At 39.5% G+C, this 15589-nt stretch overlaps 3 protein-coding genes and 1 long non-coding RNA gene across 4 annotated transcripts; 3 read left to right on the top strand and 1 right to left on the bottom strand.

The window, feature by feature from the left end:
- The first annotated feature begins 1469 nt into the window (after window positions 1-1469).
- LOC128440094 (optic atrophy 3 protein homolog) lies at window positions 1470-3685 on the top strand. Its single transcript, XM_053422682.1, has 3 exons — window positions 1470-1610; window positions 1976-2166; window positions 3259-3685. Exons 2-3 carry the CDS (start codon window positions 2025-2027, stop codon window positions 3519-3521), a joined length of 405 nt encoding a protein of 134 aa, XP_053278657.1. The 5' UTR covers window positions 1470-1610; window positions 1976-2024; the 3' UTR covers window positions 3522-3685.
- A 5146-nt stretch (window positions 3686-8831) lies between these two features.
- LOC128440092 (optic atrophy 3 protein homolog) lies at window positions 8832-10487 on the top strand. The gene is made up of 2 exons (XM_053422681.1): window positions 8832-9170; window positions 10070-10487. Exons 1-2 carry the CDS (start codon window positions 9029-9031, stop codon window positions 10351-10353), a joined length of 426 nt encoding a protein of 141 aa, XP_053278656.1. The 5' UTR covers window positions 8832-9028; the 3' UTR covers window positions 10354-10487.
- LOC128440093 (uncharacterized) lies at window positions 9858-11023 on the bottom strand. The gene is made up of 3 exons (XR_008338476.1): window positions 10891-11023; window positions 10414-10439; window positions 9858-10273 (listed from the first exon to the last, which is right to left on the bottom strand). It is a non-coding gene; the product is annotated as an uncharacterized LOC128440093 (long non-coding RNA).
- Window positions 11024-12298: 1275 nt separating this feature from the next.
- On the top strand, window positions 12299-15224 carry opa3 (outer mitochondrial membrane lipid metabolism regulator OPA3). The gene is made up of 2 exons (XM_053422680.1): window positions 12299-12486; window positions 14083-15224. The coding sequence occupies exons 1-2, from the start codon at window positions 12345-12347 to the stop codon at window positions 14406-14408; spliced, it is 468 nt and encodes a 155-aa protein (XP_053278655.1). The 5' UTR covers window positions 12299-12344; the 3' UTR covers window positions 14409-15224.
- Window positions 15225-15589: the final 365 nt, after the last annotated feature.

Raw genomic sequence — 15589 nt, 5'->3', positions numbered from 1 at the left:
ACATTTGTTTATTGGAAAGGTTGGTGTACTTATTGTGCTTACCCTGTGTAATACTGTTCACACTCTATCTTACAATTTTGCGGATGACAAGTTATCTACCAGGGATTATCTGCAAAGTGAATACCATGAAGCCAAATCAATAAAGACAACATGTTATATCTTTAAATATTTTATTTAATTGTAAACGTGTATAAAATGGAAACATGGAACTTGGAAAGCAACTGTAAAACTGGTCAGAACAAGGCAGATCTTAGAATGAGAAATTTTAAATGAAGGACCTTGAAATGAACATTTGACCATTGGTCAGGCAGCCAAAATATTCATCTTCTGAATATTTTAAAATGGTTTAGACGGAAAGAGAAATGTTATACTTTTATTTCGAAAAGGTAGTTCCTGAAAAACGGAAAAGATCGCTAAATGTGCCTCGTTGTTGCATGAAAAAGCATTACTTTTAGTTGTTTAACACATGGCTGATAAAGGCACAAGGTTTGTGGTTATTTCGTTACTTGTTGTCATTATTATAAACATAATCCTAAACGTCTTTTTGCGGTGTAAAGACACGTGTGTGTGTGTGTGGGCGTTTAAACTTCCAAAACAGCAACCCAATCCATATTTCCCGAAACTGTGTTCATAAAATGTAACGAGTAACGACACATATTGTAGAAATGTAGTGGAGTAAAAGTATAGATAATAGCTGAAAAATGTAACAGAGTAAAAGTAAAAAGTATGCACTATTATTTTTACTAAAGTAAAGTACAGATACGTAAAAATGTACTTAAGTACAGTAACAAAGTAAAAATACTTCGTTACATCCCACCACTGTTCAGCAGACATCTCATGAGACAAAGGTTTCACTGGATTTGGTATCAAATCTCTCTGTAGCCTGTCAGGTGTTCATGCAGTTGCTGAAGGCAGTGACGTAGTGGGAGGCGGTGGACCAGTGGCAGAAAGTTGGACTATGGGCAGAAAATCCGACGGTGGTCTCTGGTTCGACTCCACGGAGTGACAACAAAAACAACATACCTGGATGTGTCCCCCATCCCACTGTCTAAGGGTGTGTGTGTCCGAGTGAGTGTGTGTGTCTGTGTATCTGTGCGGCGCCCAATTTGGAGTTTGGTGGAGTGTGTTTGCGAGTGTCCAAGCGAGCGTGAGTGTGTGCGCGCGAGCCACCCTTCCTGCGCGAGCGTGTGTCTGCGTGTATTGGTTGTGTGTTTGTGTGTCACAAATGTCGGTGAAGACCGAGCGTCATAATACTGAGTCTCCACCCATGAGACCGACGGTGAGTCTCCACCCATGAGACCGACGGTGGGTGGAGACTCGGAGAAGTGTACAGTTTCACATGTACAGAGTGACATGTACATGTCACATTTCCGTGACTCACAAACTGTACATTTGTGCACAGTGTGACAACAAAGTCTCCACCCACCGCGGTTCATGCATTCATTTAGCTTTTTAGATTTACTGTTCTCAAATGCATCAGAGGAACCTGATCGTCTCATCTTCTTCCCTTCATTGTCTTTATTTCATTTTCATTCTAGGACCTAGATATTGTTATTATAGTAATTGTTAGAGGAAACACCGCATGAAACTACCACTTACTGTCACTAAAGGTAAGAACGCATTTTATGAGCTCATATAAAACAACAGCGACTTTAACACTTCATTTGTTCTTATTATCATGTTTCTTCTTCTTACTGTATTGTTGTATTGTTTTTCACTATTCATCATTTGGTGCTAGTAGATATTTTATTATATTATCTTATAAAAAAAAAATTCTGGTAAATGAATTGGCTCTTTGGGGTTGACATGCTCAAAACGTTGACCAAAGTTTGCAGAAAATTTGTTTTGTTTTTGTTTCTTTATTTGCTTATTCATATTTTAGCTTATAATCTTAGGTAAAAGTAACTTGCACGCTTTTTTAAGTGCTATCAAAGAAAATCATATTTTAATCTTTACCACTCTCGCTCTTGGCCAGACCCTCCGATAAACCCCAGAGAAGAAGACAGTGAACTGTTTCCTCCAAGATGGTCGTCGGTGCCTTCCCCATCGCCAAGCTCCTCTACCTGGGAGTGAGGCAGATGAGCAAGCCGGTGGCGAACCGGATCAAAGCCGGAGCCCGGAGGAGCGAGTTCTTTAAAAGCTACATCTGCCTGCCGCCGGCCCAGAGTGAGTACACCGGGCTAACGGCTGCTTGAAATCCAAACAGCAATAACATAATACATGGTTATACCATTTAAAATAAGTTAACAATGAATTAAAAGTAACACTGTTGAAGAGTAAATGAATAAAGATAGTGAAAGCAGTAATCAAATTGAGACCAACAGTTCAATTTGATAGTATTGACAATTAATCCCCAGAAAGGGCCTCAATGGTATTAATGAAGTCAGCCTGAAGTTCTGTTAAAGTCTCAGTGTGTGGAAAACAGTAAGAACAAGGAGATCTTCTAAGCTCAGTGTGGATCTTTGGCACCTGCAGGCTGAGCCATGGTAGTGACGGGTAAAATGATGATAGCAAGTCAGAGAGGTGGTGGGGTGCTTTACTGCTTTTGTAAAACAGCTTTGTACATAAAGGTAAATAAACAAGTGTTTATAATGTGCCCGACAATGTGCTTATTAAGTCGTGTGGGGTTGGGATGAATGAGAGCTTGAGGCGGTTGTTCTTACACTTTTAGACTCGTCACGTCTGCCTAAAGGTGAGCAGTTCAAATACAGATGACAGAGCGTGTGCGTGACGTCTCATGAATGGATGCAAGAGGAATTGCATGTAGAGGTTTTTGGGTGGAGCTTGCTGCCTTTCCATAAATAACGTCACCATAGTGCAAAGACAGAGAGAGAGAGAAACACTGCTTCACTAAATATGTTTTCTGTTGAACGAAGGGAAGCAAGAATTGATCTTAAAATAAATCCCAGTCTCATTCAAAGCTTTGACAACAACATATCAACATGGATATTAAAGGTCTGTTTCACATCAATGCAGATCCCATGATAATTATAGTAGATATATAACTAATGTAAATATATATTCTTTATCGTCTCCTAGAACTTTAAGCAAAACAGCCTCTAGCTCTAAATAATTACCAATGATTTCCATAGACATTTCTATTATTCACACAAAACATTGCAACAGACAACGGTCTTAGTAAATGTATTTGCAGGTGTATCATTCAGCACATTTGTGCATATTTGAGCAACCAAAGTATTTTTTTATTGAAAGGTAACTTCCATGTGCTTGTGTACTGTATGTTAATTTCCCTCACAGTTTACCACTGGGTCGAGATGAGAACCAAGATGCGGATCATGGGCTTCCGGGGCTCCACCATTAGGCCGCTGAATGAGGAAAAGGCTGTGGAGCTGGGTGCAGAGTTGCTGGGAGAGGCCATCATCTTCCTCATCGGCACTGGATGCGTGGTGCTGGAGTACAGCAGGCAGGCTGCTAATACTCACCTCAAAGAGGAGGAGCTGGGAGACCATCACAACCACCAGGATGATCATGTTAACCATCGACAAAACAGATCGATTTAGACCAATCCACACAAAATAAAACAAAGTGTAAGAAGCAAGAAGTGAAAAAGCTGCTTGTTGGGTCACTGAATTTCTTCTTCTAATAATTATAATAATAATAAGTACATTTGGTCAGTTGATACTATTATAAATATGAAATTCTGATTTACATGTCCTTGAGTATTTTACAGGAATGTATTACAAATATATGTTTAGTGTTTGACTACTTTTTAAGGAGTATTTATTGACGTGTTTTGCTCCCTTATTACAAATATGAATATTTATCATGTTTCTTTTGAGTTTAAAATGTGTTGTGTTGATCCAGGATGTCAATTTGTACAGTTCTGTATCTGAGATGTTCTACAAACTAATATAGATGAGGTTGAGCTCTAGAGCCACCTGCTGGTGAGTCAGGGTAAATGCAGATTTCATGCCTCAACAGGAACTGTTTGCTTGGAATTGTATTAATTGGCAACTCCCATAATTATGTATTTCTATGTCAACTTTGAAAAGTTAAAACTATCCTTCAATTGTTAAAGAGCAAAGTAAAAACATAGTGTAGCTGTAGTGAATGTGTGCAGCCCCTGAGTGTGGCCACTTCATTCAAACAAATAATCAAATCAAGTTGTAAAGGTTCAGTCTGTAGAATTTAGTGACATCTAGTGGTGAAGTTGCATGCTGCAGCTGAATACCCCTACCTCGCAATCCTCTTCCAAACACTGAGGAGAATCAGTGGCAGCCTTTAGTTGTCATTCAAATTTTAGGGTTAATAAAACAACAATTTGTATGAATCAGATGAAACACACCAGTGAAAACATCACTAGGATTATTTTATATTCAATTTGCGGCAGTAGAACCTAAAACCCTTTTTTTTCAGACAAATGAATTGGCTTTTTAGGGCTTCAAAATGCAAACAATCGTTACCAAAGTTTCCAGAAAATTAGAAAGTGGTGAAAATATACGTATTCTGGTGTATTTCACACACACAACTTGGGTGTGTGAGTATTTGTCTTCACAACTGATTCAGCTGCACGTTTCCTAATGTGATGATGCTGGGATTGATATAATCATCATATAATCTGAAGACACATATCTTCCGACTACACCTTGTTAAGAAGATGATGGTCGAATAACCAACTCAAAAAAAAATAAAAAGTTGCACTCATACATGTATCACTCACTTACATGAAGCTAATGTACTTTCTTGATTCTTTTTGTTCTGGGTTTTTGCCCTCATGGTTGACTTGCGTCAGCTGAATGTAATGTAATGTGAGGAAATGTCACCTCTGCTTCACGTGTGTCAGTGTGAGTGTTCTCTGAGGGGCGGAGCCTGTGTGTGACTTTAAACTCTGCAGATGAGATGAGATGAGGAAGCGACTGACTCGACCAAATACAGACACAAATTTACATATTCTGGAACTTCATTGGTTGTGGCAAAATGGCTCAACGGTGCCCCCCCCGAGACCCCGGAACGTCTTCACAAAAATCGATAGACAGGTGTAGCATGACCAGACAAACAAAACAATTTATTTGGGTGCAATTGGAAAAACGCCACATGAAGCCTGCTACTTTGCATTTAGTGGCCATTTTAGCCACTTTTCACATTTTTTAAGTTTGTATTTTGTGGATTATCGTGAATTATGGATTCATCTCTGGGGTGCACATGTAAGAAATGTGCTTTTACATAGGAAACAAAGGTGGATGTGACTCATGTAGCTCTGGGAAATGTCTGTTTATACCGTAGTTCAGCAGCAGACATCTCATGAGACAAAGGTTTCTGTGGAATTGGTATCAAATCTCTCTGTAGCCTGTCAGGTGTTCATGTAGTTGCTGAAGGAATCCGTAGCGGCAGTGTTCTTTCTGAATGTACAGCTGTGGTCAAAAGTTTTGAGAATGGCACAAATATAAATTTTCACAAGGTCTGCTGCCTCAGTTTTTATGATGACAATTTGCTTATACTCCAGAATGTTATGAGGAGTGATCAGATGAATTGCAATTAATTACAAAGTCCCTCTTTGCCACAAAAGTGAACTTATCCCCCAAAAAACATTTCCACTGCATTTCAGCCCTACCAAAGAAGGACCAGCTGACATCATGTCAGTGCTTCTCTTGTTAACGCAGGTGAGAGTGTCGATGAGGACAAGGCTGGAGATCACTCTATCATACTGATTGAGACAGAATAGCAGACTTGAAGCTTTAAATGGAGGGTCGTGCTTGAAATAATTGTTCTTCCTCTGTAAACCATGGTTACCTGCAAGGAAACGAGTGCAGTCATCATTGTTTTGCACAAAAAAGGGCTTCAGAGGCCAGGATATTGCTGCTAGTAAAATTGCACCTAAATCTACCATTTATCTGATCATCGAGAACTTCAAGAAGAGGTTCAACTGTTGTGAAGAAGGCTTCAGGGCGTCCAAGAAAGTCCAGCAAGCGCCAGGACCATCTCCTAAAGTTGATTCAGCTGCAGGATTGGGGCACCACTAGTGCAGTGGTTGCTCAGGAAGGACAGCAGGCAGGTGTGAGTGCATCTACACGCACAGTGAGGCGAAGACTTTGGGAGGATGGCCTGGTGTCAAGAAGGGCAGCAAAGAAGCCACTTCTCTCCAGGAAAAACATCAGGGACAGACTGATATTCTGCCAAAATGTACAGGGATTGGACTGCTGTGGACTGGGGTAAAGTCATTTCCTCTGAGGAATCCCCTTACCGATTGTTTAGGGCATCTGGAAAAAAGCTTGTCTGGAGAAGAAAAGGTTAGCAATACCATGAGTCCTGTGTCATACCAACAGTAAAGTATCCTGAGACCATTCATGTGTAGGGTTGCTTCTCAGCCAAGGGAGTGGGCTCACTAACAATTTTGCCTAAGAACACCGCCATGAATAAAGAATGGTACCAAAATATCCTCCGAGAGCAACTTCTCCCAACCATCCAATAACAGTTTGGTGATGAACAATGCCTTTTCCAGCATGATGGAGCACCTTGCCATAAGGCAAAAGTGATAACTAAGAGGCTCAGGAAACAAAACATCGACATTTTTGGTCCATGGCTAGGAAATTCACCAGACCTTAATCCCATTCAGAACTTGTGATCAATCCTCAAGAGGCAGGTGGACAAACAAAAACCCACAAATTCTGACAAACTCCATGCATTGACTATTCAAGAATGGGGTGCCATCAGTCAGGATGTGGCCCAGACGTTAATTGACAGCATGCCAGGGTGAATTGCTGTAAATATTGACTCTTTGCATAAAATTATTGTAATTGTCAATAAAATCCTTTGACACTTATGAAATGCTTGTAATTATACTTCAGTATACCATGGTAACATCCAGTGGTGGAGAAAGTACTGAAGTTTAGTACTTAAGTAAAAGTACAAGTACCCAGGAAAATATATACTTAAGCAAAAGTAAAAGTACTACATCAACAATCCTACTTAAGTAAAAGTAAAAAGTACTTACTTTTAAATTTACTTCAAGTATTAAAAGTAAAAGTACTCATGCAATGGGTTGTCTGTCAATGTCTAGGCTGTGCCATTTCGATAAAGAATGCTGATATAGCTACTGGTAATACTCATGCCTCTACAGATGTCACTAATAGTAATAATTATAAGCAACAACATTTGTTTATTGGAAAGGTTGGTGTACTTATTGTGCTTACCCTCTGTAATACTGTTCACATTCTATCTTTCTGTGGATGACAAGTTATCTACCGGGGATTATCTGCAAAGTGAATACCATGAAGCCAAACCAATAAAGACAACATGTTATATCTTTAAATATTTTTATTTTATTGTAAACGTGTAAAAAATGGAAACATGGAACATGAAAAACAACTGTAAAACTGGTCAGAACAAGGCAGATCTTAGAATGAGAAATTTTAAATGAAGGACCTTGAAATGAACATTTGACCATTGGTCAGGCAGCCAAAATATTCATCTTCTGAATATTTTAAAATGGTTTAGACGGAAAGAGAAATGTTATACTTTTATTTTGAAAAGGTAGTTCCTGAAAAATGGAAAAGATCGCTAATTGTGCCTCGTTGTTGCATGAAAAAGCATTACTTTTAGTTGTTTAACACATGGCTGATAAAGGCACAAGGTTTGTGGTTATTTCGTTACTTGTTGTCATTATTATAAACATAATCCTAAACGTCTTTTTGTGGTGTAAGGACACGTGTGTGTGGGCGTTTAAACTTCCAAAACAGCAATACATTTCCATATATTGTAGAAATGTAGTGGAGTAAAAGTATAGATAATAGCTGAAAAATGTAACTATGTATGCACTATTATTTTTACTAAAGTAAAGTACAGATACGTAAAAATGTACTTAAGTACATTAACCAAGTAAAAAAACTTTGTTACATCCCACCACTGTTCAGCAGACATCTCATGAGACAAAGGTTTCTCTGGATTTGGTATCAAATCTCTCATGTAGTTGCTGAAGGCAATGAAGTAGAGGGAGGCGGTGGACTAGTGGCAGAAAGTTGGACTACGGGCAGAAAATCCGACGGTGGTCTCTGGTTCGACTCCACGGAGTGACAACACACACCTGAATGTGTCCCCCATCCCACTGTCTAAGGTGTGTGTGTGTGTGTGTGTGTGTGTGTGTGTGTGTGTGTGTGTGTGTGTGTGTGTGTGTGTGGGATTGTCTGTGCGGTCCAACAGTGTGACTTCCGCACACATATTCCGACGCTAGTTTCAGTATGTGCGGCTGTCATACTGTCATCAGTATGTAATCAGTATTGCTGTCACTGAAACCAGCTTCGGAATTAGTCGCCCACATAGTCAGTTCGTGGACTCATATCACTCATATCATATAGTGATCGGGTAAAATGATGATAGCAGAGAGGTGGGGTTCTGTATAAGTGTAATACACTTAACCGCACTTTATTCATTCTTTCACTTCACTTCATTCTTTTTTGAGGTTTTCAAGGTTTTTAACTTTTTTCTTTTTATCTACCTAGATTCATATACTGTTCTCAAAATGTCTTTATTGTTATTATAGTAATTGTTAGAGGAAACACCGCATGAAAACATCACTTACTGCCACTATAGGTAAGAACACATTTTATGAGCTCATATAAAACAACAGCGACTTTAAAACTTAATTTGTTCTTATTATCGTGTTTCTCCTTCTTACTGTATTGTTGTATTGTTTTTCACTATTCATCATTTGGTGCTAATAGATATTTTATTATATTGTTATTTTATTTTTTCTGGTAAATGAATTGGCTCTTTGAGGGGTTAACATGCTCAAAATGTTAACCAAAGTTTGCAGAATTTTGTTTCTTTATTTGCTTATTTATATTTGAGATTATATCTTAGTTAAAAGTAACTTGAACGTTTTTTTAAGTGCTATCAAAGAAAATCATATTTTAATCTTTACTGTTATCGTTTTGTTTCCTAGATCCAGAAAACAATTCAGTTTGATTGTGTGTCAGTATAAAACTTTATGATCCACACCCTACCACTACCACTCTTTGCCAGACCCTCCGATAAACCCCAGAGAAGAAGACGGTGAACAGTTTCCTCCAAGATGGTCGTCGGTCCCTTCCCCATCGCCAAGCTCCTCTCCCTGGGAGTGAGGCAGATGAGCAAGCCGGTGGCGAACCGGATCAAAGCCGGAGCCCGGAGGAGCGAGTTCTTTAAAAGCTACATCTGCCTGCCGCCGGCCCAGAGTGAGTACACCGGGATAACGGCTGCTTGAAATCCAAACAGCAATAACATAATACATGGTTATAACATTTCAAATAAGTTAAGAATGAATTAAAAGTAACACTGTTGAAGAGTAAATGAATAAAGATAGTGAAAGCATTAATCAAATTGAGACCAACAACAGTTACATTTGATAGTATTGACAATTAATCCCCAGAAAGGGCCTCAATGGTAATAATGAAGTCAGCCTGAAGATCTGTTAAAGTCTCAGTGTGTGGAAAACAGTAAGAACAAGGAGATCTTCTAAGCTCAGTGTGGATCTTTGGCACCTGCAGGCTGAGCCATGGTAGTGATTTGGTAAAATGATGATAGCAAGTCAGAGAGGTGGGGTGCTTTACTGCTTTTGTAAAACAGCTTTGTACACAAAGGTAAATAAACAAGTGTTTATAATGTGCCCGACAATGTGCTTATTAAGTGGTGTGGGGTTGGGATGAATGAGAGCTTGAGGCGGTTGTTCTTACACTTCTAGACTCGGTCACGTCTGCCTAAAGGTGAGCGGTCATATTCAAAGGACAGAACGTGTGACGGCTCATGAATGAATGCAAGAGGAATTGCATGTAGAGGTTTTAGGCTGGAGCTTGCTGAGTTTCCATAAATAACATCACCATAGATATATAACTAATGTAAATATATATTCTTTAACATCTCCTAGAACTTTAAGCAAAACAACCTCTTGCTCTAAATAATTACCAATGATTTTCATAGACATTTCTATTATTCACACAAAACATTGCAACAGACAACGGTCTTAGTAAATGTATTTGCAGGTGTATCATTCAGCACATTTGAGCAACCGAAGTATTTTTTTATTGAAAGCCTAACTTCCATATGCTTGTGTACTGTATGTTCATTTTCCTCACAGTTTACCACTGGGTCGAGATGAGAACCAAGATGAGGATCATGGGCTTCCGGGGCTCCACCATTAAGCCGCTGAATGAGGACAAGGCTGTGGAGCTGGGTGCAGAGTTGCTGGGAGAGGCCATCATCTTCCTCATCGGCACTGGATGCGTGGTGCTGGAGTACAGCAGGCAGGCTGCTAATACTCGCCTCAAAGAGGAGGAGCTGACTGAGACCATCACAACCACGAGGATGATCATGTTAACCATCGACAAAACAGATCAATTTAGAACAATCCACACAAAATAAAACAAAGTGTAAGAAGCAAGAAGTGAAAAAGCTGTGTTTTGCAAAAACTACATTACTCACAATGTCTTGAGGTAAACATCACACGACTTCCGGAGTGATCCAAGTTCCGAAGAAATAAATTATAAAAATTGTAAATTAGAGCCTGTGTTGGATTTAATAAAAAAAAAAAAAAAAAACTGGATTTCTCTTTTAATTCAAGGAAATCATTTTTAACTCTTTACCTTTTGACTCTAGATTCAGAGCAGGTGCTGAACATTGCAGATTTACTGTTCTCAAATGTCTTTGTAGCGTGAGAGAAAGCGGGGATATTGATAGTTGCCACAACGCCACCTGAGGAGTTTCACCTCCAGGAATATGAATATATACTACGTGCGACAGCACAGGTTCTTGGAATCACTGGGGCAAGACACGTTTTTAAATTAATAGAGAATTACTTTAATAAATCAAATACATATCACCAAAGACACAATAAGCACACAAAAACACACCAAACACTTGAATTAAAATACTTGACCACTGGACAGGGCTGGGACTTACCGCGGCGACGAGAAGCAAACAAACGGGGGAGGGATTAATAAAGCAAACCACCCGTGACACAGCAAACCAAACAAAACGGGTCGTGAAGAACTCCCACCACCAGGAATTGGGTCTCCGCCTCCGGGCCACAGCACCTGCCCACAATAAAAACATTAAAACAAGTCAAGGTTTAAAAACAAGTTAAAACAACAATAAAAGATAACCCGCATACAAAACTATATAAACACAATATAAATGGGGTTAAAATGTAACTTTAAAATACGGGCGTCCCCCCGACGTGTTCCCTCACGTGCCGTGAAGGTGTAACGTGGAGTCAGTGGAGACAAAGATACTTCTAATAGTGAACAGGCCCTTAAAGGCCGAATTATAGTCGGGTTGTACGCACGCACGCAAGACACGCAACACGCCCCTTTCGTGCCCTCTGGCGGCTTGCGTGCGTCCGCCAATTTTTCTATAACTATACGACAAATGCCGAATTATAGTCGGGTTAGGTTGGGGTTAGGCCACCCGGAAGGAGGGATCTCCCTAGCGGTAGCCGAGGCTGTCACTCTCACTGCGAGCCCAACACTGCTGCCTCATTAAATAGGGCTCGGTAGAGCGCCCCGCAGCGGCAGGGAGTGCGCACGCATCTGGCTACATCTTAATGAATCAGATGAACTTTATATTTCATATTGTGTAACCTGATCTTCTCACCTTCTTCCCTCCATTGTCTTAATTGCAGTTTAACTCTAGGACCTAGATATTATTGTTATTATAGTAATTGTTAGAGACAGACTGTTTCTACAGTTTCCGCATTTGTCCACCGGATGGTAGTGTTGTACTCTTTTAAACACAACTCGGGCTGCGAGCGCCATAGATATATATAGCTAGCGCATCCCGGGACTTCCTGTTACAGAAGAGGAAACACCGCATGAAAAAAACACTTACTGTCACTACAGGTAAAAACGCATTTTATGAGCTCGTATAAAACAACAGCAACTTTAAAACTTAATTTGCTCTTATTATCATGTTTATTCTTCTTATTTTTTTTTTTTACTATTAGTCATTTGATGCTAGTACAATTTTTTTTTATTATATAATAATACAATTTTTTTCATTATTATTATTATGTTATTTTATTTTTTTCAGGTAAATTAATTGGCTCTTTGAGGGGTTAACATGCTCAAAACGTTAACCAAATTTTGTTTGGTTTTTGTTTCTTTATTTGCTTATTTATATTTTAGCTTATATCTTAGATAAAAGTAACTTGCAAGTTGTTTTAATTGCTATCAAAGAAAATAATATTGTAATCTTTACTGTTATCGTTTTATTTCCTAGATCCAGAAAACAATTCAGTTTGTCAGTATAAAACTATCCACACACTACCACTTGGTGGCGGTAGCGTGTCTACTCGCTTTTTGGCCAGCCCCTCCGATAAACCCCAGAGAAGAAGACGGTGAACCGTTTCCGCCAAGATGGTCGTCGGTGCCTTCCCCATCGCCAAGCTCCTCTACCTGGGAGTTAGGCAGATGAGCAAGCCGGTGGCGAACCGGATCAAAGCCGGAGCCCGGAGGAGCGAGTTCTTTAAAAGCTACATCTGCCTGCCGCCGGCCCAGAGTGAGTACACCGGGCTAACGGCTGCTAATGACCGCTAGCTCCGTGTCCGAGTCCCGGAAGGTGGGTCGGCTCGGGCAGGGCCGGAACGTCCAATGACAGGGCACGGGTTATGACCGTTTATCCAATCATGTTCAGGGGTCCAAGTGTCTGACCAATAGCAACGAGGGTAGCTTTGAAGAGGGCGGTTCTTGTCTGTCATTGAACAGGGTGAATAGAAGTAATTTTATCAGGATAGGAAGTGTCTTTACCTCAGGTCATGTTCACTGTGTCCTACCAGGAGGACATGTTCATTGTGTTCTACCAGGAGGACATGTTCATTTTGTCCTACCAGGAGGACATGTTATAGTTCTGCCACTGTGCCCTGATTATTTATATATATATATAAAAAACTAAGAAAATGGCTGTTGGAGCTAAACACATCATGTTATTAACACTATCTGCTATACAGGGAATAAGATGCATTGAGATCCAAACAGCAATAACATAATGCGTGTTTTTACCAATTCAAACAAGTTACGAATTAATTAAAACTAACACTGTTGAAAAGTAAATAAATACAAATGGTGAACAGTTATAAAATGGAGAAAAACAACAGTTAAAATTTATAGTATTGACAATTAAACCCCAGAAATGGCCTCAGTGGTATTAATGAAGTCAGCCTGAAGTTCTGTTAAAGTCTAAGTGTGTGGAAAACAGGAAGAACAAACAGATTTTCCCAGCTCAGTGTGGCACCTCCAGGCCGAGCCATAGTAATGATCCGGTAAAATGATGAGGACAGCAAGTCAGAGGGGCGGTGGGGTGCTTTACTGCTTTTGTAAAACAGCTTTGTACACAAAGGTAAAAAAAACAACAAGTGTTCACAATGTGCCAGACAATGTGCAAAGGTTATTGAGATACATGACGGAATCAACCTGTTTCCTTATTGAGTGATGTGATGGACGTTGGGATGAATGAGAGCTTGAGGCGGTTGTTCTTACACTTTTAGACTCTGTCACGTCTGCCTAAAGGTGAGCAGTCAAATTCAGAGGACAGAACGTGTGACGGCTCATGAATGAATGCAAGAGGAATTGCATATAAAACAAAGGGAAGCATGAATTGATCTTAAAAATAAAGTCTCATGTCAGACAACAACATATCAACATGGACTTTAAAGGTCAGTTTCTCATCAAAGTAGATGCATAGATATTTGTAGTAAATATATAAATAATGTAAATATATATATTCTTTATTGTCTCCTAGAACTTTAAGCAAAAAAGTCTCTCTAGCTCTTAATAATTACCATTGATTTTCATAGACATTTCTATTATTCACACAAAACATTGCAAAAGACCAACAAAAATAAATATAGAATCTGCACTGGTTTTCATATTGTACGTTTTTATGCATTAAATTGCATTGTATTGTGTTTTCACTCATTACTCCTATTTAGGTTCCTCCCTTGGACTTAATATTTTACAGTTTAACCTTAAACTTTACTAGAAATAACTGTAAATCAAAGGAAAATACAAATACAACCTGCTTATTTGGGAAACCAAGTCTTTTATTGAAAGCCTAACTTCCATGTGCTTGTGTACTGTATGTTCATTTCCCTCACAGTTTACCACTGGGTCGAGATGAGAACCAAGATGCGGATCATGGGCTTCCGGGGCTCCACCATTAAGCCGCTGAATGAGGAAATGGCTGCAGAGCTGGGTGCAGAGTTGCTGGGAGAGGCCATCATCTTCCTCATCGGCACTGGATGCATGGTGCTGGAGTACAGCAGGCAGGCCGCTAATTCTCGCCGCAAAGAGGAGGAGCTGACTGAGACCATCACAAGCCTACAGACTCAACTAGCAGAACTCTCACTGACCACAGAGACTATGGATGCTCGCCTGAGAGAGTTCAACAGGCAGCTGGTGTCCTTTCCTACTCCAAATAAGTGATTAAATAAGTCATTTGCTAGATATAATGGCACTTTCTGTTGATCTGTGTGTGAAGGAATAATTGCACCAACTTAGTACAGCCATGTGTACAACCTGAAGACAACCCTGCTTCACACACTGTCCTCTACACCCGTAACTTAGGGTGAGGAGGTTGACATGAGCATTTCAGTGCCCTGCGGATTCTATCATTGGCTCAAGTTTTGAGCCTGGTTTTTAAAGGGGGATTGCTATGATATTCATAGTGTTTTTCTGTGGTTCATCTTGCATGTTCATAATAAGACTTAACTGTATATAAAGATTAAAAGAGGAAGTGACCCTAAAGCTAATATATTTGATGACAAATTCAGCATAAAACCTTTTATTTCAGTGATTGTCATGCACCAGAACCTCTAAGTAAACACAGATTTGTATGCTCTATTGGCTTCATTTGAGACTCTGGGTCACATCAGTGGTTTATTTTTGACAGTATCTTCCCCTAAAGTTTCATGTTCACATATCACGTTGTATTTACTCTGAATCCCTTGGCTGGTTTGTGTACACTGGGTATGATGACAACTGTAAATTGAAGGTGTCAAATAAAATGATATGCTGTCTGTATAGGGGGATGGTGCCACATTAAAAGCAATTTGTCAAATTGTATTTGTACAGCACGTATTTACAACTCAACAATCTGTACAAGGTGCATCCTACGTGCTCTGTCTGTTAGCCTTGACAAGTATTTGGAAACACTTAGCCAAACAAACTGTATGACATACCATTTGTAGTCAGTTACTAGATGTCTACAAAAAATGGGCAATAAAACAAAGATTCAGTGTGTATCGACTCGATTCTCCACCACTAAAATGCCCCTTGTACAATCCATTCCCTGTACATATTCTCACACTTTTTTTTATACACGATGTATTATTTTATTTTCCATTCACATTCTCTATTTCTTTACACCTAAGTATTATTATCCTTACACTTAAGAATAGCATGTTACTTATTACTGCTGACTAAGGCCTAGTTTTGACTCCGGCTTCTCTATTATTGCCCATCATGTTTCCATGTTTATTTGTCACATGCAGGTTAAAACAGGGTCAACAGTACCATGTAGGATGTTGGACAAGAAGAAACCAGTCAGCTCAGCAATGCAAAAGTTAAATTAAAATAAAAGAAAGGTAGAAAGATCTTACCATAAT

This window comes from Pleuronectes platessa, chromosome 5 (assembly GCF_947347685.1).
Source record: "Pleuronectes platessa chromosome 5, fPlePla1.1, whole genome shotgun sequence".
NCBI classification, from domain to species: domain Eukaryota; kingdom Metazoa; phylum Chordata; class Actinopteri; order Pleuronectiformes; family Pleuronectidae; genus Pleuronectes; species Pleuronectes platessa.
This window is presented reverse-complemented; position numbering and strand designations above follow the sequence as displayed.

What these genes read in the sequence shown, in the direction of transcription:
- LOC128440092 (XM_053422681.1), top strand. Translation starts at nt 9,029, where the DNA reads ATGGTCGTCGGTCCCTTCCCCATCGCCAAGCTCCTCTCCCTGGGAGTG. An exon ending in CTGCCTGCCGCCGGCCCAGA is followed by an intron (nt 9,171 to 10,069) that starts GTGAGTACACCG and finishes TTTTCCTCACAG; the next exon opens with TTTACCACTGGGTCGAGATG.
- LOC128440094 (XM_053422682.1), top strand. Translation starts at nt 2,025, where the DNA reads ATGGTCGTCGGTGCCTTCCCCATCGCCAAGCTCCTCTACCTGGGAGTG. An exon ending in CTGCCTGCCGCCGGCCCAGA is followed by an intron (nt 2,167 to 3,258) that starts GTGAGTACACCG and finishes TTTCCCTCACAG; the next exon opens with TTTACCACTGGGTCGAGATG.
- opa3 (XM_053422680.1), top strand. Translation starts at nt 12,345, where the DNA reads ATGGTCGTCGGTGCCTTCCCCATCGCCAAGCTCCTCTACCTGGGAGTT. An exon ending in CTGCCTGCCGCCGGCCCAGA is followed by an intron (nt 12,487 to 14,082) that starts GTGAGTACACCG and finishes TTTCCCTCACAG; the next exon opens with TTTACCACTGGGTCGAGATG.